Genomic DNA, 23,840 nt, shown 5'->3' on the forward strand with positions numbered 1-23,840 from the left:
TGTCAGGACATACCAGACTGCTCTAGATCAGACACTAGCTCCCACCTGACCTAGGCTCTGTTTTAAGGCTATAGGATTATTTCAGCAAACCTTAGCCATTTCCTTTTCATGAGACAGAGGCTTCCTTGGTAGCCCAGGCTGGCCTTGAATAAGCCCCTCAATTGAGGCCAGATTAAATGATATCTGAATTTGGGCAGGTAGACAAGTGGAGAGCTGTGTCTGTGATGTGATGTGCACTCTGAGGAGACCCTGTCCAAATCTCTTGTTTGGGAGTTGCACTTCTCCCAGAATATTTTGTGAGTTGAAGTATACTAGGTACTTGCATATGTGGAGTCCTGAGGTCAACTTTAAGTGGTGCTCCTCAGGTGCTGACAGTCTCACTGGCATGGAACTCACCAACTGTGCTACTAAGCCCCAGGGATGCACCTGCCTCTGCCTCCCTTCGGTGCTGAGATTAAAAGCATGAGCCATCATGTCTGGCTTTTTACATGGGTATCCAGGATCAAACTCAGGTCCTGATGCTGTGAGGCAAGTACTTTTGCCAACTGAGCTATCTCTAAGCCCTTAGTTTTAAATCTGTACACCCTTCAAGAATCAGTCTAGCCAGACCAGAGTCTCAAAAACAGAAGCCTGCAGCTGCCTCTAGATCTAGTTCACTGAAAGGAGCCTGCATTGCTCTGGGCCCCCAGGTCATGTCAATGTGACAAGTATAAGGCAAGCATACAAGGGAGATGGATTGATTTGTGGTACACACTTAGCTTCTGGACCTTTAAACAGATCTTTAGATGTACCTATTTATTTTTGAGACCAGGCCTCACTGTGTAGCCCTGGCTGACAGGGGGACTGGAAACAGGGTACTACCTGTCTTTGTGCCTTGTGTTCTGGGATTAAAGGCATACATGCCACCATGCCTAGTCGAAATTTTTATTTAAAATAAATTTTTTTCAATTATATTTATTGGTTACATGCGCACAGGTGCACAAATGTGTTTTCCATAGTACACATGTGAAGGTCAGAGGACAACTTGCAAAGTCAGTTCTTTCCTTCTACTGTGTGGATTTTGGGGTTGTTAGGCTAAGCCACAAGTGTCCCTACCTGCTGAGCCATCTCTTCAGCATACATTTTTTTTTTTTTTTTTAAATTCAAGGAACTGGGAATGTTGCCCAGTAGCAAGTCCCTGCACTCACTCTCAGTATCCCCAACCCAAATGAAGTGACCAAGAAGTAGATGCTTTTGTAGGGTCTTCTGAAAGTGGGAGCTTTTCCTGCAGCCTTGGGAATCAGGAAACCAGATAGCCAGTGTTGTTTTCTTCATTTCACAGGAGAGAAAATTGAGACCCTGTGAGACTTGTTCCCGCTCTTGACATTCGCTCTTAGAGCCTTGGGGCCCTGTGCTAGCCACTGGGGTACTACTGTCTCATCTGTTAAATATGGTTTGCTCTGTCTGAAGGTCAGGAAAACGCTTGGAGTTTGGGAAGCCAGCCTCACAGCCAGCATCACCAACGCTGCCATCCACCCAGGGTGTGGTCAAGCTTTTGCTTTAGGACCAGTGGGAACTGCGCCCTCACCTGTCTTCCCTACTTTATAGTCGGCTTTTAGTCATTTTATTTCCAAGGTAGTTTGAGACATAAGAGCCAGCATCACCAGCATTCACTGTATGCTGTGCATCCTAAACTGACTGAGGCTGTTGGCCGTGGACTTGGCATCATCCCTATAATGTGGCCCAGTCCCTAGCAGTGGATGTCATTGAAATGAGCTCTGCCCCCAACCAGGCAGCTCTAAGGTATGTCATTGGCTACCTAGAGTTTTAATGGCCTCCAGAGATGTTGTGTATAATCTTCAGAGCAGGACTAAAAAGCACAGCTCCGGAGCTCTCTACAGCCTACTTCCAGCTGAAGCTGTCTTCTGGAACATTCTCCTGGTGCTTTTACAGCACGATTAAATTGTATCTAGGACTGGGAGATTACAGAGGCAAAAGGCTAGATTAAACTATGGCCATGTCCGTTTGATGCTTCAACACTGCCTCTTAGGTCAGTGGGAGTCTATCCTCTATAGATAAACCCTGACTCCTGCCTTTCCTGCCCTGATGTTGGGGTGACATATGCATCAGGACCCTGGACAACTTTCATTGCACTGGACTTTGTTACACCATCCATAAGAACATCCAGCCAGCAAGGGTTTCATCCAGACAGCATAGAGCAACCAGGGTGACTGACTTGTGAGCTGGAGATCACTGCTACATGCTCCTTGGGGGTGCGGAAAACCCAGCACTTTCAGACGCTCCCTGGGGATGTGGAAAACCCAGCACAAGTTCTGCCATGCCAGCTCATCTCTCGTCTCTGGGTGTGGTGCTGCCTCACGCTTTGGTCCACAAAGAGAAAAGCATACTAATACCAGAGCTTGGCACCCTTCACTTAGCTACTAACTTATTTTCTAATTGATAGGGAAAAACTGGGCCTAGAATCGGACCTAGAACTTTCTGTGTGCTACTGACATTCACAAGGTTGACATTCACAAGGTGGTTTTAAGCTGCTTGGCTATTTGTTCTCTTTAGACATAATAACCTGGGAAAAGATGGACTTTATTTTTTATAAGAAATAAAATAAAAAGAAATGCCTGCTCAATAGATGTGTGTGTGTCTGTCCTTCCATGTCTGTGCACGTGGCCGTGAAGTTTGGTTTTTTTTGTTTAACCAAGTAATAAAATAATAGGACAAAAAAGTGTTTTGTGTGTGGTATATGTAGTTGTTTGTGTGGATTTGGAGGCACACGTGTGCACATATATGGGAATCAGAGGTGAACATGTGGTATATCAATTGTATGTGTGGTGTATGTAGGTAGATATGTGTGTACATTGTACACAGAGGTCAATGTTTAGTGTCTTTCTTACTGATCTCTACCTTAGCTTTAAGTAGGATCTCTTATTAAGCCCGTGTCCACCCAATAGGTTAGGCTGGATAACAAGCTGTAAGAATCCTCCTTTTCTCTGACCTCCAGGCTAGGGTTACAGAAGTGTGCCAACATGCCCAGCTTTTATGTTCGTTCTGTTGATCTGAACTGAGAGCCTCATGCTTGCAAAACAAGCACCTTGCACACCGAATCTTGATTTTTAAAAATTTCTGTTGAAGTCAGCTTTTCAGCAGTGTTGCTGGGGAATTGTATGTCATTCCAGCTATATCAGCATTCGGCAGGATGATTGGCTTTTTTTTTTTTTTTTTTAATTTGTTGAGTTGGGCTTTAGGAAAGTTTGTGTGGGTAAGAACTTTTGCAAAGCATGTCTCCCTTAAGCACTGTAGTTGGAGAATTAAAGGGCCCTGGCCTGCTTCTGTGGGGTCTTCATGCTAAGAACACTTTCTTAAATGATTGGGGGTAGGGGGAGATAGACTTAGAGTTACAGTCAGCCCTGCCTCAGCCTTCCAAGCCCACGGATTATAGACATGGGCTACTACACCCTAAGTGTTGGAGGGTTTTGGTTTTTGGTTTTGTTTTGTCTTTAAGAGTTTTACATGTTTTGTTTTGAGAGGAATATGTTATAGAGGCAGATGTGGTCTAAAATCTGAAATATTTAAGTCCATTATTTGTGCCTGAGAGAGTACATGCCACAGTACTCGTGTAGTAGTCAGAGTATAGCTAACTTTATGTGAGTTCCAAGGATCAAACTCAGGTCACCAGGCCTTCACCGTAGGTAGTGAGCAGCAGTCCTAAACACTGTGTCTGGCTTTTATAGAGGTATTCTGCTGTGCCCCTCTGCTAGGCAAAAGTACTATATTGCAATTTAAAGAGATCAAAGAAACTTTGTACTTAAAATATTGGTTAAATGTGTTGCCCTTGAAAGGCTTGGGTCCAGAAGTACCTAGGACTTTGTGTATTTGAGATGATGTAATATTTGTGCAGCTTGGAGACAGAACCCAGTTCTAAACACAGAATTCATTTGAACTTCATGTACGCCTTCTACATGTAGTAGGATCACTGAGAGGATTAAGTAAGAACACCCCCCCCCCCCCCGTTCTTTTGCCCAAGACAACAGCTGGACAGAAGAGCCAACTCCATTCTCGTGATTTATAACCTTTTATTAGTTAGTGAAAGTGTCTATGGGTGCAAATAAGACAGTGTGACCGCTCCACTCGGCCCTGGGAGCAGTGTTTCTTTTTTTAATTCAGATGACTAAAAAAGTCACTTGGTCTTGGTGAACTGTGTGTGTCTGAGGTGTAGCAGGCAGGAAAGGGAAAGGAATCTTCAAACAGGGGCTTTTCTCCCAAACTAAAAGGTTAGGCAGGTCAGGGAATGGTTGGGAGTGGGTTGGGGGCTGTGGCACCCAGTCATGTAACTTCCTCATTTCATGTAAACAAAGTTGCTGGTGACTGGCTCCTGACCTGCATCTCTTTTTTGGATTCACACCCTTTGTGCAGGGGTATGGTTGATTCCTGGTGAGGGGTGGGGTGATGTCTGCGACTTGAGATCAAATGAAGACAAATGCTAAGCAGTCTGCTGGGCTCTGCTGTCATTTAGTGTTTTTTTGTTTTCTCTGACATGGTGTCCGATTCTGAATTTATTCACTGGCTTTGGTTCCATTGAAGTCTGACTCCCGAGCATCCATTTCTTCTTCAGAACCATCTGTGTTTTCAATAACTCTACGGCCCCCAGCCCTTCTGGAAGGAACAAACGAAGCCTCGTTTCCTCTCCTATGGTTTTGAAATAGAAAATACACGTGACTTTAGTAAGGAAATCTAGTAAATTGGAAGAGGTTTTTTATCAAGGGCGAGACCAAACACACACTTAACATGAATGAGTCACAAACAAATTCAGGGTGAGTTCCAGCCAGTCTTAAAAGTCTGGGTGGTTCTATTTATTCACTTGGCATAGGGTTGTTGGTTTTAAAATATTAAAATAGGATTCTGGTTTGCCTTGGGTTGGGAAGAAAAAAAGGCCTATACGGGTATAGGGTAGCACACAGGCCTGGTGTCAGTCAGGTGGAAGGTCATATGCAGGCCTTGTGCTGTATATGTCCATGGGAATAAAAAAGACATGATTTGGGGTTTTCAAAGTGGAGAGGGAGAGTTTCTCAGAGAACAGTCCTTAATTGAAGGGTGACACAGTGCCTCTGCTGGTGTGGAACTTCTTGTTCTGAGATTTCCCCCATGGTGGAGAGATGGTGTCTAACTTGAGTGTGTATTTTCCTCATCATGGTCACATGATGCAGAACACAAAGTGGATACTCAAATGAATAGTTGAAAAATTGTTAATCTGAGGTGGATTTTTTGTTCTAGTGGGCAGGCAGCCCTGAATCTTCACTACTCCTGTCTTCAGCCCCTGCACGTCACATCCTGGCTATCCAAGCCCACCTGATTTTATAGGAAGGGCTAGGGATGTAGGGTGCAGCATTGGATGAGAGAGGAAAGTGGGCAGAAAGGGGGAAGGTCAGTTTACTTGCAGTTAGCTTTTGCTATTTCACAGAAGGCTATGTGGATTTTCAGTGACCTAACACGTGATCTTGTAGGGTCAGCATAGCCCTTTTTGGCCTGAATTTAAATACAGGTGCTAACACAGTTTAGTACAATTAAGAAAACCAACATTGGGTAACAAAAGCAACTTGCTGGTCATACGGAGCTGGAGGGAGAAGCCACGAGAGTGTGCCCACCCACTGACCCATTCTTTAGCAAAAGGAACACATCAGACATTTAATACATCAGACATGTAATACACCAGAAGCACAAGCACAAGCAGACCCAAAGATTTATGATCAGCGGGTAGGGGGACTCTCTGTGTAAACATTTTGGGGATTTCCCAAGATGGAGCAATCAGGAATAAATACTTAAAGTTGTAGCCACTTCCAAAATTAAGACACCACGGCCATTTTCAGAGGGCCATTTCAGAAGGGTTTCTTCCCTTGAGAGAGTGAATGGGCCTGGACTGTGGTATAGAGAGATGACAGCCAGCACCCCTCTCCTCAGGGCTACATTTTGGCTTCTGAACCCAATGGGCGGTGTTCTGGGGCTAGAAGCAGTATCTAAGAAAGACTACATCAAGGCTCTAGATACTTTTTGCATCTTGGAACAGTCTATATTTGTTGATTCAAAGGGTTTATCCTTTGATCTCAGAAACAAGTCATGCCCTACTCACCGGGAGTCCACAGGGGCATTGTTCCAGCTCAGGGCTCACTATGGGAGGAAGCAGTTCTAAATCTGAGATAAAAGGTTGATACCAACTCTCAGTTATAGGGGCTCCTAACAAAGGTTTGTTTCAAAACCTTCAGGGTCTCTCATCCTGGAGAATTGTGGATCTTTCCAAACACTCTGAGTTTAGTTGATATATTGTGAGAAGACCAGATCTCCACAGGTGATCAGACTTTGTTTCCTGCTGATTGGAGGCTCCTCTGCTCTCCCTTTTATCCTTTTGGGATGCTCTCTGCAAGACTTCAATTACTTTTCAGTATTTGACAGCAAGAGCAAAGTTGAAATTCTACAAAGAACAGGTGGATATAAGCAAAGCTATCCTTGAGCTCAGAATGAGGTACCAGGGACTCCACTGAGCCATTGTTGCCTGGATACACTATGGGATGATACAGGTGTTTAAAATCATAGAGAAGCAGAAGCCCCTCTTGACAAAGGCCCATGTGCTTTGAGTTCATTCTCCTGTCTTTGGACATGTGCAAGCCCATGAGGACTCCAGAAAAAGTTCCTACAGGTAGTGTCCAATTTCCACCCTCATGCACTGAAAATATAATAAGCAGTGAACCCAAGTTCAGTATGTCTGAAGCCCTGGCTTCTGTGCCATGGCAGGGAGTGGTCATGTCTTTCCACAGGACAAGCATAATCATGAGTAGATGAGTTTCTGGGCTATATAATCACTATGGCCCTGAGTTTATTTTATTCTGGATTTGTGACCCAGGCTAGTCAGTTAGAACCCATGCCCATTCTTTAAGGGTCTGTGAAAGAGGAAGATGCCACATGTACTCAGTGAGGTAGCAACCTGTACAACACTGCTGAGCGTCTTGAGAGTGTAAGAGTGGCTCAGCATGCAGGTAAGAACAATCCCAGGAAAAGCACGATTGGTAAAGTGCTTGTTTACCATGCGTGAAGCCCTGGGTTCCATCGTCAGCATCACTTAAAAGAGTGTAGCAGTACACACCTGTTATTGCAGCACTTGGGAGGCAGACACAGGAAGATTCATCTGAGCTACCTGAGACACTGTCTCAAAACAACAAACCAATCCAAAGCAGCAGCAACAACAAAACCCCCAACATGCAGTATTTAAAATCTTATGGAGATGTGATCAACGTGTTTTGCTAGAAGCCATGTTTGACAAAATGCCAGGAGAAAGGACGATGACTCAAGAAATGAGGTCTAGTTACATTCCCAGCTCTGAACTAAGCCAAGCCTTTAGATTTGGGGGAATCTCACAGAAATTTGCAAGGACTTGGAAAGGGGAAGACACAGGGAAGGGGTGCTGGGCATGGAGGGATAGGGACAAAGGAAGGGGTGCTGGGCACAGGAATGGGGACAAGGAAGGGGTGCTGGGCACAGAGGGATGGGGACAAGAAAGGGGTGCTGGGCACAGAGGGATGGGGACAAGAAAGGGGTGCTGGGCACAGAGGGATGGGGACAAGAAAGGGGTGCTGGGCATAGAGATATAAGGGACAGTGTGACACACGAGCTATAAAGCTGGAGGCACAAGGTACCTGGTGGCTCACTGCGAAGTTTCCTGTGGGGGGGGCCCTCTGAAACAGAGAGAGTCCCCAGAGGTTACCATTCACACTTGGGAAGGAGCCAATTAAGTATGTTAAGGGCACTAGCTTCAATCAGGAAATGAAAGGTACTTCTCAGTCAACATGAACCAGAGAGCCAGCCTGGAGAACTTGGCACTTTAAATAAAGACAGGCATCATTTAAACTTCTGTCCTCCTGAGTCACTTGAGAAACACTTAAAAGTTCCAGCATTGTATAAAGGTAAAGGCATCTGAAAGATCACTGTTTGAGCAGAATGCATGTGCAGGTATGTGTGCTGTGTGTGGATGTTGTCTTCATAATCATTGCCTACCTTATATTTTTCAGAAAAAGTCTCACTGGCCTAGAGTTCACTAATTGAACTATGCTTGCTGGCCAGAAGTCCCATGAATTCTCCTGTTTCTGTCTCCCGACCATTGGGGATGCAAAAATGTGCCACCCTGCCCAGCTTGTTTACAGGATTGCATTTAGTCCTTGTGCTGAAAAACAAGCCCTTTAACCAAGTGGTCTCTGTTACCTTTGGTGGCAGCTAGGTGGGAGGTGATGGGCGCCATGGCAAATGCTTGTGGCATGTAGAAGGCCATTTACCTGTCCAGCAGCACTAAAACTTGCTCCTTGATTTCTTGGCTGTTGGTGGGGTTTACCAACCTCACACAGCTCTAGTGTGTGAGTTCATGTTTCTGTGGACCTAGACTTAGAGAATGTGGTGCATACTGGCACCTTAAAAGGATTTGTTTCTATCTTGGCCTGTACCACCTTAGGTCAAGTATGTGGGATAGAACCCACAGAGATGGTCAGTACAATCTCAAAAGCTATTAAGCCTAAGAGAGAAGAGAGATCGCAGATAGCTGAGGTGACTATCCTCCAGCCCGCTCCGGGGGGAGGATGCAAGCCCCACCAGGACACATTCTTCAGGTCATTGTGGAAACGGGTCCTGTGCACTGAGCTCTCTGTGCTGGAACAGCCCTTATACTCCCACTAGATTGGAGAAATTGAGAAGGATGGTTTCTAGCCTGTCACATAGGAACCAACCATACATTGTCATCTTGAGGGATCGGAGGCTCCTTTCAAGACGGATCACTTTAGAAGTAGAAAGATGAAAACGAGACCAAGATAGAGCCAAGGCAGTCCAGTGCATAGTGGGTTTGCCTGGGCAGTCCAGTGCATGGTGGGTTTGCCTGGGCAGTCCAGTGCATGGTGGGTTTTTGATAAAGATGGGCAGTCAGATGAGATGAGGTCCAGAGAAAGTGTGTATCCAACAAGAGGTCTTGTGATGGTCACCCTACCAAAGGTAGACCATGGTGTGGTCTAAAGAAGGGTGATTGATGCCACTTGAACCTTGTATGGGGACAGTGTAAAAGATGGCAAAGGAGCAGGGCTAGAGGTGTTCACTCAATAGAATAACTGAAGGAGAGTGAGGCAGTGCCCAGGCACATGCTGGGCGTGAGAAGCAGTTGAGGGCGAGGCTTAGCAAGGCCTTGGCTTTGCCACATAGCTCAACACAGATGTCAGGGCAGGTATAGGGAAAACTGGTGTGAATTTCATGATCATTCCTGCTTTCCAGTTAAAACAGAAGTGAGGCTATCAGTGAGAAGCGAGAGGCAGATCACTTATTGGGGTAATTTCAGTGGTTCTCAGCACACTCAGAATGGAAGCAGCAGTTAGGGGATATCATTTGGCTTATTTGTGTCTTGGCTGTGCAGAAGGTGATAAGTTAGGGCCAGGAGCCAAATGAAGGCAGCAAAGCAAGAGAGCGCTTCGGTTGCTGAGGGGGTGTGCAGGGGTAAGTGAAGGCTGACTGTGGAAAGGAACCTAGGGCCACTGGGGAAGGAAATGTAAAAGAGTAAACACCACAGAGCTAGACAGGTAGCGCCAGCTGTCAGGATGCCCACAGTACAGTTTGAGTCTAGAGTTTCTCAACGCATCCCAGAGTACAGCAAGATCAAGGGACAGAAAGCAAGTCTCACGGGATATTAAAACCACAGAAAACTGTGGAGTGAAGAGAGACTGGAAGGCCAGAGCATCCAGAATGACAGGGTACAGAGAGGGTGGCAGCCCTGAGCAAGAAGACTAAATCTAGTCCCTACAGTAGTGTGGGCAGGGCATCTTCATGAAGGGCCACCTGGCAGCTTCTGAAGACATTTGTAGTTGTCACAATGCTACGTAGATGGGCCTGCTAAACACCCTATATGCACAGCACAACCCGACCCTACCCGACACAGCAGTGTGAGAACCTGAACTAGAAGGTTCAGAGAAGGGTAAGAAGCAAGGGTTGGTAGCCGTCCATTCTGCAATGAACGACAGGCTTCAAGAGATGGAATCTTCCTCCACCTCCTCCACTCAGGAGGGAGTGGGGTATATGGGTTAAAGGATAGGAGATGAGTTTCTCAAAGGCCGTGCCCTGGTCAGCTCTGTGCCTGCTCCAATGCTGAACTAATAAAAATGTTCAGTGAATCATAAAGGTGGGAGGAAGATAAAGGTGTTGTTGGGTACAGGGGAGCTGATGCATGGGTTTAGGGCAGGCACTCTAGACTGGTGAGACCCTTCCCGCTCCCGTGGCTCCTCACCTGAGTTTGCTTTTGAGGGCATTCACCTCACGGCCCATGGCCTCGTTGCTCTCAGTGGCCTCATCTAGTTCCCGCTGCAGCTTCCTGCGGTTGGCATTGATACGCTGGGACTCTTCCTCTGCCTCTTCCAGCTGCCTCTTGAGCTGCTTGACCTTGGTGTTTCCTTTCTCTGCCTGCCAAGGACAGGACAATGTGTCAGCAAAGGTAAGGGGTCATAAAGCACTAGGTGAGAGCAGGACAGCCTGGAAAAGGTTCCAACGGTGGCTACCTGCTCCTTGTACTGCTCCGCCATCTTGCGTTCATCCTCCACCTGCAGCAGGACCTCCTTTAGCTTCTTGTCCTTTTGCTTCAGCGATTTGGTGGCTGCCTGTTTTTCTCTGTCATGGGGAGGGAAGAAAGGTAGTTTCCGATTGAAATGGCATCCTTGTAATTGGGATGTTAACCAAGACATGGCATCCCAGCTTCCCTGAGCCCCGAATCAAGAGCCATCCCAAGAATCAGCCAGATGCAGATAGAATAAAGAAAGCTGGCAGAGCCTTTGTGATGTGGCCTAGCGAGCAGGATGGGCCAGTGAAGGAGGGACTTAATAGTGATATTGACCTCTGATTCTCCCAAACTCTCTGATGCCTAATCCATCAAGATGTGAGACGCAGCAGCTGCAGCTGCTGACCCCAAACCGAGCTGCTCCACTATGCCTTTCCCACATGAAGGACTGGAAACTGAGCCAAAACAAACCCTTCCTATCTTAAGTTGCTTCTGTCTGGTAGTCTGTCACAACAATCAGAAAAGTAACTGATACATTCAGCATATGCCACTCTATGGTGACAAAGTGGGTGGTTGAAGTTGGGGATGACAGGGAAGAAAGGACAAAGAGTCGTGGGCTTCTATGGCTGTGATTTTTGATGTTTTGAGGTGATGCAAATGATCCTTCTATATATCTGCAGGTAAATTAAACACCACAGAAGCGTGTAAATCATCTGGAAAGGTGATATAAGTAGCACAGAATCATTAAAACATTAGGTTGCAAAGATGCTGTGATCCATGATCAAGCAGTGGAGTCGTTTTGTGTCTGTGGCCTGGTGGCAGAATTTTCATGTTCCTAGTGGTAGGAGGAGGTAAAGAAAAGCCTGGTGGGCTCCCACGAAGGCTTGCTCATGTCTGGAGGACCATCGCCATTTTAACAGCAACTAACATTTTGAGGGGTTGCTCTCAGTCAGAGGCAGGCTCAGTATATCATTTCCCTGTGGCCACAGTCACACACTCCACTATCACACTCTAGACATGAGGCTCTTAGGGTGATTCCCCAGGTGTCCCCTCCTAGTCTTCAGAAGGCTGGAACTCTGGTGCCCCTATACCTGGCCTCCTGTTCAACCTGCTCCTCCAGCTGCGCGATCTTGGCCTCCAGGGCCGCAACGGTGGACTTGAGCTTGGTTTTCATAGCTCCTTCTACCTCCTGCAACTTGCTTCGGAGTTCCTTGTTCTGGCGCTCCAGCTGTTGCCGTGCACTCTCGTTCTTCTGAGCTGTGCTGCGCTCTGTGGCTAGCTCGTTACTCAGTTGCTCAGCCTGGGGAAGAGGAGTGGCCATGAGGCAGAAGGCGTACAACTGGGCAGGTATCAGAACAAGTCTACCACCATTGTTCCCTAAGGCCAGAGCACCTGCTTCCTCTCTCTTTCTATTCACTCTTTGCCACCTCCAGACTCAGCTCAGAAGCCTCCTGTATCACCTAGCCTGAGCCAGAAACCTGTTCTGTTCTGCTCATGCTCAGACCCTGAGGGGTTACAGGATGGTTCCTGGCACGCATCACAGAGATGCTCGGGGAAACTTCCACTCCATAGTGGCACCAAGGACTCTTGGGACTGGGCAAAGAACAGTGAGGGAAAACACCAGAGCCACGGAGCAAGCAAGACAACACTGGCTAACAGAAGACCCTGCAGGTCTGTTTAGAGTTTTCTGAAGTCCTCAGGCAGATACAGGCATGACACACATGGACAGGGAGAAAGAAGGACCCCATGGCCTTATTTCTGGTCTCTCTCTCCTCAATCCCTGGAGCTAACACAAAGCATGCTTGTGGTGCATGCTACTTAGCCAGTACTGGGCTACACCTAGATCCTGTTTCAGGAAACCATATGACCAAGTGGTCTTGCCTCACTGTAGCAACTACTCAGAGCTAAAAGGGTAGGGTCAGGCTACTCTGATCCCTCTATGTTAACTTAAATGGCTTGAGTAGGTGTCCCTCCCTTTCCCCTCACCCTCACCTCAGTATCTCCTACCTGCAGTGTGGCCTTGCGGACTCTGTCACTCATGGCCTCCATGTTGCCCTGCTCTTCCTCCAGCTCCTCCTCCAGCTGGGCGATCCTTGCCTCCAGGCGGCGTTTCTCGTCCTGCAGTGTATTCCTGGAGGGAATGAATCTACCTTGGGGACCCATGGGCCTTACCCAGTCTCAGGCCACTCTCCCTGAAAAGGTGGTGTCTCAGGTGGCCCTCATTAACTGGGGAAAAAAAGCTCAAGAGAGACTAGAGTCACCCAAGATCACCTGTATCATGGTTTGAATGGGAAATGTCCCTCACAAGCTCATGTACTAGGGGCTTGCTTATCAACTGGTGGGCTCTGGTAAGTGACTAGATTCTGAGGCTCTGGTTTAATAAATGGATCAATTCCTTGATGGCTTCAGAACACCACGGTAGAATTCCTGGAAGGTGAAAAGCAGTGAATGGAGGCTAGTTGGAAGAAGCAGGTCACAGTAGGGAAGGGGACTTGTATCCTTGGGGTCTCCACTCCCTTCTTGATTCACACTGTTTCCTGTCTACCTTGAGGTGAACAGCCTCTTCAGTGTGTACCCAGCACCATGATGCTCTGTACCAGCCTGAGTCCAGGATCAGCAAAGCCAAAGACCTTAGGCTGAATCCTCTAAAACCATGAGCTAAAATAAGCTTTCTCCTTTAAACATCTGTTGGATATTTGAACCATAGCACAGCATCCTGCTAGGAAGAGTTGAGCTGGGGACTCACACAGAGCAGCATCAGCAAAGCCAGAATGGGGTGAGAACAATCTCCTCCAGCTTTCTTTGCCCCCGCCACTACTCACTCAGAATGAAGTCCCACATTTCCAGATTAGTAGATGGGAAGACCCTGAGGTCAGTCCTTTTCCCAGCATGGTCTGTCCTGCCAGGGCTCAGTGACCATTGGGTTTGCTATCACTGAAGTGGGTGTTCCAGGGCACACTCAAGCTGGTGGTTCTCTCACCCCAAGTCCTGTTGCCTCCTCTATATCCTTACCTTCCTGACAAGCTGCTAGCCAGCTCCTCAGCCAGCTCCTCCTTTTCCAGGTCAGCTTGCTTGCGAGCTCGCTCAGCTGCTGCCAGGTCCTGAAGCAGGAGAGAGGTTCTAGCTATCCTGCTTCTGCACAGCTGAAGTGCAGCTCCCCTTCTGAGCTCAGAGAGGCTCCCTTTGCTCTTTGTGTGAGGGAGGTCCACTCATTCAGAAAGAAGCTGACAGGAAGGAAGGAAATCTGGGTGCTTAGGCCTGAGGATCCCACCACAGCACTGTGAGTGGCTGTTGCCAGCAGGGCAAGCCTATATACCTCCTGGAGCTGCATGAGGTCTGCCTCCAGGCTCTTGGCTTTCTTCTCATTCTCTTTTGAGGTGGCAAAGATCTCATCCCTGGAGGCACGGGCATCATCCAGCTCTCTTTGGAAGTCCTTCATCTGAGCCTGCATGAGTCAGTAGGACAAGCAAGGACCACTTTACTCACCTGGCTCTGCACAGAGAGACTTACCTCTGCATGCCAACCCCTTGGAATTTCCAGTTTATCTTGGTGAATCCCTGGTACTTGGCTGGGCCCCAGGTCTCCAGTGGCAGAATCCTCCATGCAGACTGAAGGGAGTGAACAAGAGCCCAGCAACAGTGCCTCACTCAGAAAACCAACCACCTGTAGCTAAATCGCAGCATGGAGTCAGCCACTGACCCACACCTCTGATAGAAGCAGGTTGCTCCCTGAAGGCTCCACACTGGTGCACCTGGCTTGGGGAACTGCCTTTTCCTCCACCTGCATTCCCTCCTCCCTCAACACAGCATCACAAACCTGCAGTTTTCGAAGCTGCTTGATGGCTTCCTCCCTCCCTTTGATGGCTGAGTCCGCCTGGAGCTCCAGGTCTTTCAGGTCCCCTTCCAGCTTCTTCTTAGCTGCTGCCGCCAGAGCCCTCTGCTTCCGTTCATCTTCCAGTTCTGTTTCATACTCATGCAGCTAAGCCAGGAAGAGGGGTACAAGCTACAAGGATGGCCCTCAGAGCCCCACTCACTTGGCCACTCCCTGAGCTCCCAGAGACTCAGTATAACCCGATATGTGTTGCTGGGGCTGGGGTTACCCACTGATTCCAGCAAGTAGGTTTTAGGGGCTGAATTTAGATCATGAATCTTGGCAGCAAGTAGGGGTGGAGAATGGGGATATCCCCAGTCACAGATGGGAGCTGGCTCACCTGCCGCTGTAGCTGCCTTCTCTTCTCCTCATTCTGCTCATCCCGAGCCTGGAGATCACGTTCAAACTGGCCCTTGAGGGCCTGCATGTTGACCTCCAGCCGCAGCTTGGCATCCTCAGTGGCCTGCAGCTCATCCTCCAGCTCTTCCAACTGGGTTTTCATCTCTTCCATCTGGGTCTCCAAGGCACGCTTGGACTTCTCTAGCTCGTGCACCTGGTAGGCAGAGTGACCAGGGCCTTTGCTTAAGGGAGGCCTTACTCTCATGGAATAGAGGCTCATGAGGCCAGAGCAGTGGCCTTGGCCTCCAGGGTATGACTTGGCCCCTGATGGCTCAGTCCCGGCTGCTGTTTCCTGGCTTCTCATGCCCAGACCAAACTGATGTACCTTACTGAGGCACCAGTTGGTGAGATGCAGAACTACTTACATTCTTGCCCACATCATCCTTGGAGCTGACCAGGTCTTCCATCTCAGCTTTGAGCATCTTATTGGTCCTCTCCAGCTCTTCTTTGGCTTCCAGGGCTTCCTCCAGGGCTCGGGCTAAAGACAAAGCCTTCGTTTCCTTTTCCCTGGCCTCTGCTTCAGCTCGGTCTCTCTCATCCGCATACTTGGAGGAGATATTCTTCTCCTCAGCTAACAACTGAAAGAACACAGGGTTCAGAGGCAGCCTTAGCACGCCTGAGATTCACCAAAACTCCAGATGTGTAAAAGACCTGGTCACGCTGAATGTGCCTAGTGGAAGTACAAGCAACTTAGATACACATGGAAGTCAGGATACTTTACTTTCTTCACTGCCCATTGGGATAGTACATCCTGCTACTGAGGACATTGAATTATTGGGGGTGAGGGAGATGGCCACAAGTATCTTTCTTACAAAGTTACCCCATCACCATACCAAAGGTGTATGGTTATGGGCATACTTGGATAAAAGTCAAAGATGGTTGTTCCATCTTTACACAATTCCCATCTGATGGAGAAGAGAACGGTGTGTTACAGACTGTGGTACCTAAATCCAGACTTGCAAAATTCAGCAGATAAATGACACCACACCCCACAGAACATCATAGGAAGGTAATGGAAATCACTTCTGGCCCTTTAGTGGAAAATGAGAGCGTGGGTGCAAATGTAGTCCAGAGCAGAATGGCTGCCGAGGAAAGGAGGAACTGGCATGTCCTGCACAAGCTCCACACGGTGAGGCTCGGGGGAGCCGTAGCTCCTGAATCACTAGTATTTGGGTTCACAGCACAATCTGTAAACTGAGTTTTAGAATAACCCTCTATCATGTATAAATAAAATCATATTTAATAAGTATGGGTAATCTATATTAGAGATAGTATTTAGGAATTTGGGTCACAACAGGTACGTTTGTCAGAACAGTGTGACTGCACATTTGAAAGATGTGTTCAGCACAGCCTACATAAACTTACCTCAAAGACAGAAAATAATAATACTTAATATTAGTGTTTCAAAACAAACTCTTGCTCTGCAGCCTAGCTTTAAACTCATAATTCTCCTGCTTCATCTTCCTGAGACTCAGAATTTCAGGCCTGCATCACCATGCCTGGCTGCAAAACTATTTTTTTTAAGTACAAGTCTTTTTTTTTTTGTTTTTACATTTATTTGTGTGTGTGTGTGTGTGTGTGTGTGTGTGTGTGTGTGTGTGTACATGTGTATGCTACATGATGGCCAGAGGACAAATTGTGGAAGTCTGGTCTCTATTCCCACCAAATATGTTTTAGGAGCTGGAATTAGGTCATGACTCTTGGCAGCAAGACCCATTACAAGTAAGTTATCTCACCACATTTTAATATGCAATGTTAAATGTTAAGGGGTAAAGGGATAGATGCCTTTAATTTGCTTTGAAATGCACCCAAAAATGAAATATGTTGGGTTACTGTGATTCATCTTTATTATAAATAACTAGGAAAGGGCTAGGCATGGTGACATACACCTTTTATCTAAGCACTCAGGAACCGGAAGCAGGCACATCTCTGTAAGTTTGAGGCCAGCCTGGCCTACACTATGAGTTCTAAACCAGATAGAGTTACATAGTAACATCCCACTGCCCGCCTCGAAGTAGGGCAAAAGGCATGTAGCACAGTGTTGATGATTGAGTGTGGTGGCAACTGCACTGAGGAAAGTGGTATTACCAAGGATACATCCCGAGGGAAGTTCCTAGGCCTCAGTTGGGAGAGTGTTTGTTTGCCTACCCTGGGTCTAGTCTCCAGTATTACACAAACCCAACAATGGGATACCAGTGATCCCAGTTTTCTAAAGGTGGAGGCAGGAGGATTACAAATTCAGAAGTTCAAAGTCAACTATAGCTATACAGTGAGTTCAAGGCCAACCTGGTCAATAGGAGACCTTATCAAAATGAATAAATAAATAAATAAGAGCAGAAATTAAATAATGTGCTGCAACACATGCACGTAGTTACTTATAACACCCAGCAGTGCTCCTCAGGATCCAATGAGTGGAGGGGATAAATGACCCTCACTTTACTAGAGCTTGTGCCAATCCTGAGGGTATGTCTGTCAGCAGGTTTCACAGTGCTTGTACCTAGAAAAATCTCAAGCATTCTGTGTTCATGCCCTGACCTAGCAGCCCTCATATGGCATGGTCACCTAAGATGAGACAAGATAGCCTTCCACAGCATTCAGCAAAGTCCAGATGCGACTCAGATCCCCAGCACCTCCTTGGTGCCGCCCAGAACTGACTTGACCCTGTGTAAAGGGCAGTGAGCTTTCAGCCCTACCTGATCGAATTTCTTCTGCTTCTTTTCCAGATTGGATACCAGTTGCCGCTGGTTGTCCAAGTCCACGACCAAGTCATCCAGCTCCTGCTGAAGCCTGTTCTTAGTTTTCTCCAATTTGTCATAGGCAGCGGCCTTCTCCTCATACTGCTGGCTGAGGCCCTCCATCTCTTTCTGCAACCTCTTCTTCCCCTCTTCCATAACCTCGATGGTGCTTGCAAAGTCCTGCAGCTTCTTCTTAGAGTCTGAGAGCTGGAATGGCAAGAGTGGGAAGCTGAGAAGTGAACGCTTTTCTTCCTTACTGAGGACATACAACAGCAGAGGGAGTTACTGAACAAACGAACCACACAAGCCCAGAGGAGACCCATGGGGACCCCAGAGAAGAGAGGAATCACAGTGGACCCTGGAGGTGAGGAGAGGACCCACTGTGGGTCTCAGCATGCTGTCCACACCTGAATGTTCAGGGTAGAGACATGGCGTTCCAGGTTTTGCTTAGCCTCCATCTCTTCATCCAGCTGGTCCTGCAGGCTGTTCCTCTCATCTTCCAGCTGACGCAGCTTAGTGGACACATTGAGCTTCTGTCGGGTTTCTTCTTGAAGCAGCTCCTACAAGAGACAGCACACATGGTCCCAGGGATGCTCCCAAGGACGGAGGCACCCCTGGTCTCCCAGATAATACAGTATGATACTCACTTGGGTGTCTTGAAGCTGGGATCCAAGGGAAGCCACGTCCTTGGCTAGTTTGATGGCCTTGCCCTCTGCCTCATTGAGCATGCCTGTAACACTCTCCACTTCATTCTGGGGGTGGGGAGAGTGAGAGACCAGTGAGATGAAACTCATATCACAGATCAGCAAAAGGAGCCCTTTTTACTCAGAATACATCACACACTTTTGTGGAATAGGATCTGTGGTGTCCAGTGACAGAAAATACACAGGAAGCAAGGGGCAACTGTGGGCCCTTCTGGAACCCATCAGCTACAATGCTGGCCCTACACTCTGTTCTAGAACCTTCCACTGTATTGACTGGGTGCAGTTAGGATCCACCTTACTGGATCCCAAATCCCTACCAAGGTTAGCAGAGACGAGCTGCAGACCTGAGAGTTCCAATACTGAAAGTCACTCCTTACCACTGGAGAAGAAACAGGATGGTTCATGACCGTAGGCAGGTCCTGCTCCTACTCCTGCTCACTGCCTTTTCGTGACTTCCATGGCCATCTCCAAAGAGGTGGAAGCTAAAGGCACAGAGCAGAGCCCCTTCCTGCATCTCTGCATCCTACACTAGCCCTGGTGGCTCTGCCCAGGTGTGTCTAGGATGTACAGCTGCAGCCCTCATCTTAATAATCTCATTTATAATGAGGCCTTAAAGTGTCACTGCATATCAGAGTAGCAAAACTCCGTTCTCAACAGCAGGGAATGACAACTGTGGTGTTTCTCTCACTCTAGCTCTGAGCACAGGAAATATTCATCAAACTTGGGACCATTCTTTGGGAATGGGAACTCAGGCCAAATGTGTCTTTGAAGCTAAAACCCAAGATAACCAGACCCTTACCATTCACCAGCTTCAGTTGCCTCTGTTACTTGGGGGTGAATACCAACATACTCCTAATTAGGGCATCAGGCCCTCTGCAGTCTAGCCACAGCTTCCCTCTCTGATCCTGGTCTCTATACCATTTCTTCTCCCAACTTGTCAGCACTGTAGGCCCTTCACAACTTCGACTTTTCATTTACCACAGGCCTTTGCATATACTATACCTTCTGCACACATATGCATCCGAGTTGTTAGACCTCCCAAGGGTAGCCTTTCCTGACCCCACTCCACCCCTGCACTCTAGGCTGCCCCTATATTTGCCCTCATAGTATTATGTGTGTCTCCTTCCAGATCTTCCCTCTGTGTTCGTGACTCTCCCACCCCACCAGGCTGAAGTTCAGATGGGACAGAGATAATCTGTAATCTTTCTTGCTCTTTTGTCTAAGGATTAAGCACAGTGTCTGGTATGCAGTAGGTACTCAATACATGTTCATTAAGTGTATGTATGAGGTTTTGACAAGAGGAGTTTGTACAGGGGCATACAAGGATGCATCTTAGGAAGCCAGCTTTCGGGAGGCTGAGCAGAGGTCTGTTGCAGTGAGCAGCAGCCTGGTCATGCTGCTTGCCCTCACCTGTAGCTTGTGGACCTTGTCAGTGAGCTCAGTCCGGGCACGCTCCCCATCACTGAACTTGGACTGCAGCTCCTGCAGCTGCACCTCCAGCTTCTTCTTCTTGTGTTCTACCTCCTGCTTCGCCTGGCCCAGGACACGCAGCTCCCCAGCCAGATCCGCATTTTCCTTCTCCAGTGTCTGCTTGCTCTTGTCCAGGTTTGCCTTGGCCTGTCAAGGGAAGCAGAGGGAGGTGGGCTTGTCTCCTCCTCTCCCTACCCCACTGCAGCCCGAGGGAAGGGAGGAGGGTGTAGAGAACTTCTGCAGGACTCTTGAAATTCTAGTTTCCTAACTAAAGGAATCGAATCAAAACATACCCATGTCCCTGAGGCCTGTTCTCTATAGGTTACCAAATTTTAGGACATTTCCCAGGAAAAATCTGAATTCCCAGATCTTTTAAAAACAACTTCATGTTCTATCTTGTGACTGTGACTGTGGCACTCTGCTCAGATGGCCATATTTGTCAAAATGCATGGAAAGGTACACTTAAAGTTGATGAATTTAGCCAGGTGTGGTGGCATACACCTCTAATCCCAGCACTCAGTAGTCTGGATGTGAGTCTTGAGTTATCTAGAAATCATGTTTACAGAAGAGACAGGAGGGAAGAAAGGGAGAAAGAGAGAGAGAGAGAGAGAGAGAGAGAGAGAGAGAGAGAGAGAGAGAAAGGGAAAGAGAAAAAAGGGAGGCAGGCCGTGGTGGTTTATGTCTGTAATCCCAGCATTCCAGCTGAAGCAGAAGGATTACCATGAGTTCCAAGATGATCTAGGCCATAGAATGAGACTCTGTCTAAGAATAAGAAAAGTCTCTGTGTGTGTGTGTGTTGTTTGTTCACATATGTCAATAATTGTACATATTTTTAATAATTCTGACTTTCAAAGAACAAGCTAAAGACCTGGAGACAGGAGTTTTACCTTCCCCCAAGGCAGAAGGCAGCCAGATCTAGGTGGTGGCTGCTGTTTGCGCCACAGCCCCACTCCCTTTGGTCTGGTTACCATCACTTCCTCTTATCTTTCACATTCATTGTCTAATTTGCTCTGCTATTTCTATGATCAAGTTATTTTACCTAACCAGCTCCTGTACTAAGGAGTCACCTAAGGAAATAGAGTGCTTGGATAGAAACAGGAAAAGGAGATGGACTTGAGCTAGTGAAGAAGACAGAAGATGTGAAAGCCATGCGGCTCCTGGAGCCCAGGCAAACCATCTGCTTCCTGATCACCCTCCACATAGACACACACAACATATCTCAACTACACAATTTCTCTGAATCTGAGAATCATGGGCCTCACAACTTTTTGAGTTGTAGGATCTTTGTATTTATATGTAAAGAAGCATCTTGGAGAATGGAACCACGGGACTCACGCTGAACATGATTTGCCTGCTTTTAATAGACACTGTCTGCATGGTCTGAAGATCATCTTATCAATTAACTTGGTGTAGTTGCATTCCGACGATGACCCGTCTCATGAAGGCTAGGGTAGGAATTTTTACTTGTAACACACAGAAAGTTCTAGTTTGTTGGAGCATTTCAAATTCTAAAGTTGTTGACAAGAGTAGGTAAAGTCTGCCATCATGACGTGGCTTCTGAGCACGCACCCTTTTGAACTGCTCCAGCTGCTCTGTGAGGTCTTCCACTGCCTGTGTGTGCTTCTGCCTCATCTCCTGAACCTGGGCCTCATGGGACCGTGTCTCCTCATCCAGGGCCTTCTTCAGCACTGTCACCTCCTGTTCCCTCTTGGCTCTAGGGGAAAAGAACAGAGTGGTTGACAGGCAGGAGACAGAGGTTTGCCTGATAATACTGTACAAGGGGACAGGGGGTCTCTTGGTACCCAGAGCTGGAGTCCTTCTCTCTTGCCGTGTGATCCACAACAGCCTGCCTAACCTCTGTAGCCCTGCAGTTTTGTCTCAGCTGTGAAATGGGGAGGGTGTTAGATGCTCCCAGAACTTCTCAAGGCTGGCAAACCAACATACAAGATACGAGCAAGAACGTGTCTGAGGTCTACAGATGTCCCTTAAATAAACACTACTTGGTTTTATGCATCACTTACTACTATATGCTGGGGCCTGAGCTAAGATTTTGTTTATTTATTTGTTTGTTTGTTTATTTATTTATTTTGGAGACAGGATTTCACTCACTACATAGCTTAGGCTGGTCTCAAATTCCTCCTGACTCCACTTCTGAGTGCTAGGATTACAAGCATGAGCCATCAAAGCCCAACTGGACCTGTGCCATACATAGTATCTCATCCTCAGATCAACTTTATGAGGCAGCGATGTCACTTTCAGGCTAAAGGGAAAACAGCTTACCCATGGGGTCCTGACCGTTCTGTGACAGAGCTACAACATGAAGCCAGCCTGACTTTGAGGCTGGCTTTTAGCCACTGTCTTTCTTTATCTCCAGCCAGGTAGAAGAAGAACAAAAATATGGGACTAACCTTTGGTACATGCACAAAACCCAAAGTGTGGTGAGTACTGAGTCACAGTTAACAGACATATCCCATAGGATATCCTCAAAAGATCTGTATGCTTATTAAATGACCTATGTTCACCAGAAACACTGTATTCTTTGGGATATGGTTGTTTGTCGTTTCTGTTTACTTATAGTGACTCTTGAACTGGAGACCAATCTGATAAATGTTATTTTTAAAATTTAACATAAAATATATACATATGCACACATACAGACAGAGGAAGAAGTTATTTTGAAATCCTAACTATGGATGGAACTGGAGGAAGTATCCTTTATGACATCTGTTCTTCTATCATGCTTAAGTTGTTCTTAAATTCTGCACTACTACTCTCCTGCAGATAGAATTAAACAGACTCATATTCTAGACACAACCAGGAAGGCCAGTGGCTTCTGAGGCCCAGCTTCCAGTACCTGAGCTCCTGCTGGGTAGCTGTGCTGTCCAGCGTATCCTCCAGCTCGGTCTTGAGTGCCTCCAGCTCCTCCCCCAGGTCTCGCTTCTGCTTCTCAGCCTTGTTCCTGGCAGCCCGCTCTGAGTCCAGGTCCTCCTGTAGGTCTGAGACATGGCCCTCCAGCTCTCGAATCTTCTTTAGGGCATTGTTTTTCTGGGCGATCTCTTCATCAAGCCTGCCCAGAATGGAGCACCCAGGATTAAGACCCCCACAGCCAAGGCCATCCAATGCCACCAAAATCTACTCTGGGTCTGACTCCTTGTGTCTCAAAGTGTAGGAGGCTCAGCTTTAAAAAAAAAACAAAAACAAAAAAACAAAAAAGCATTGGAGAAACAAGGATTGTCAATTACACAGGCCTGTTTTCTTCCACAGAAGAAAATGACTGACACCTAGTCACCTGGAATGCCAAACTGAAAAGTGGTCAGTCAGCCTGGTGATTCTTTGCTCTTCCGTTAGGATCCCCTATATCCTGAGCACTGTTCGGGCCCTGGTCCTACAGTGAAAAGAACTCATCTCTATGAAAGAGGCTCCATGTACTTTGCACCCTCCACCAATAGAATCAATCCTTATGCTTATCACAGATGCTTTTCTAGACCCTAGTCCTGAGTTCTGTTTACCAGCCAATAGAATTCATTCTTATTGTAAAAGTCGTAAGTTCTACTATATTTAAATGTGTAAGGAAGATAAACCTTTGAGGTCTTGACCCAATGCCTATAAAGATGGTACTGTCCTGAGTTTCAGTCTTCATCTTCCTGCATCCCTCACCCCAGTCTTCAGGCTTAGGGGTAGGATCCCTGACACCAAAGAGGTCAGAACTTATGCCTCCAACATCTCCCAAAACCAGGCGTTTCTTTTGATGTTGGAGATTCACACAGAACGAGAGCACCAAGTTTTATATAAAAAGGCTAAAACAGGGCAAACATCTGTGATCCTTGTACTGGGAAGTCTGAGGCAGGAGGATCTCAAGTTCCAGGCCAGGCGGAGATACATAGTGAAATCCTGTCTCAAGAAAATAAAAAATAGAAACAAACCAAAGATAAAAAGGAGCTGGGTGTGCTAATGGGTCAGTCATCTCAACACTGGGGAGGCTGAGGCAGGAGAATGGCTGAAAGTTCAAGGTTAGCCTGAATTACATAGTGAATTCCAGGAAAGCCCTCAAAATCTATGCTTATGTATGTATGTGTGTGTGTATAATGGTTTGTATATGCTCGGCCCAGG

General features: G+C 47.1%; 2 protein-coding genes across 7 annotated transcripts in view; one reads left to right on the forward strand and one right to left on the reverse strand.

Annotated features, from left to right (window-relative positions):
• Positions 1 to 2,625, forward strand: part of Nde1 (nudE neurodevelopment protein 1) — a 32,205-nt gene extending 29,580 nt beyond the window's left edge. For 2 of the 3 annotated variants that reach the window (XM_034504560.2, XM_076937472.1), the window contains exon 9: positions 1,450 to 2,625. In XM_034504560.2, coding sequence (XP_034360451.1) covers positions 1,450 to 1,543 — 94 coding nt within the window. In that variant the 3' untranslated portion in view covers positions 1,544 to 2,625. Of the gene's footprint in view, positions 1 to 1,321 lie in introns of all 3 variants that reach the window. The other variant, XM_034504564.2, reaches the window with a different exon arrangement.
• Positions 2,626 to 4,053: 1,428 nt separating this feature from the next.
• Myh11 (myosin heavy chain 11) overlaps positions 4,054 to 23,840 on the reverse strand; it is a 96,751-nt gene continuing 76,964 nt past the window's right edge. For 2 of the 4 annotated variants that reach the window (XM_034504859.2, XM_034504858.2), the window contains 17 exons: positions 22,585 to 22,797; positions 21,300 to 21,444; positions 19,671 to 19,877; positions 18,204 to 18,308; positions 17,964 to 18,116; positions 17,515 to 17,763; positions 15,187 to 15,399; positions 14,763 to 14,975; positions 14,369 to 14,530; positions 13,869 to 13,997; positions 13,565 to 13,653; positions 12,560 to 12,683; positions 11,644 to 11,852; positions 10,557 to 10,665; positions 10,289 to 10,461; positions 7,677 to 7,715; positions 4,644 to 4,680 (listed from right to left, as the gene is read on the reverse strand). In XM_034504859.2, the coding sequence (XP_034360750.1) occupies positions 7,685 to 7,715; positions 10,289 to 10,461; positions 10,557 to 10,665; positions 11,644 to 11,852; positions 12,560 to 12,683; positions 13,565 to 13,653; positions 13,869 to 13,997; positions 14,369 to 14,530; positions 14,763 to 14,975; positions 15,187 to 15,399; positions 17,515 to 17,763; positions 17,964 to 18,116; positions 18,204 to 18,308; positions 19,671 to 19,877; positions 21,300 to 21,444; positions 22,585 to 22,797 (2,524 nt within the window). In that variant the 3' untranslated portion in view covers positions 4,644 to 4,680; positions 7,677 to 7,684. Of the gene's footprint in view, positions 4,681 to 7,676; positions 7,716 to 10,288; positions 10,462 to 10,556; positions 10,666 to 11,643; positions 11,853 to 12,559; positions 12,684 to 13,564; positions 13,654 to 13,868; positions 13,998 to 14,368; positions 14,531 to 14,762; positions 14,976 to 15,186; positions 15,400 to 17,514; positions 17,764 to 17,963; positions 18,117 to 18,203; positions 18,309 to 19,670; positions 19,878 to 21,299; positions 21,445 to 22,584; positions 22,798 to 23,840 lie in introns of all 4 variants that reach the window. The other 2 variants (XM_034504857.2, XM_076937473.1) reach the window with 1 other exon arrangement.

This window comes from Arvicanthis niloticus, chromosome 6 (assembly GCF_011762505.2).
Source record: "Arvicanthis niloticus isolate mArvNil1 chromosome 6, mArvNil1.pat.X, whole genome shotgun sequence".
Taxonomy (NCBI): domain Eukaryota; kingdom Metazoa; phylum Chordata; class Mammalia; order Rodentia; family Muridae; genus Arvicanthis; species Arvicanthis niloticus.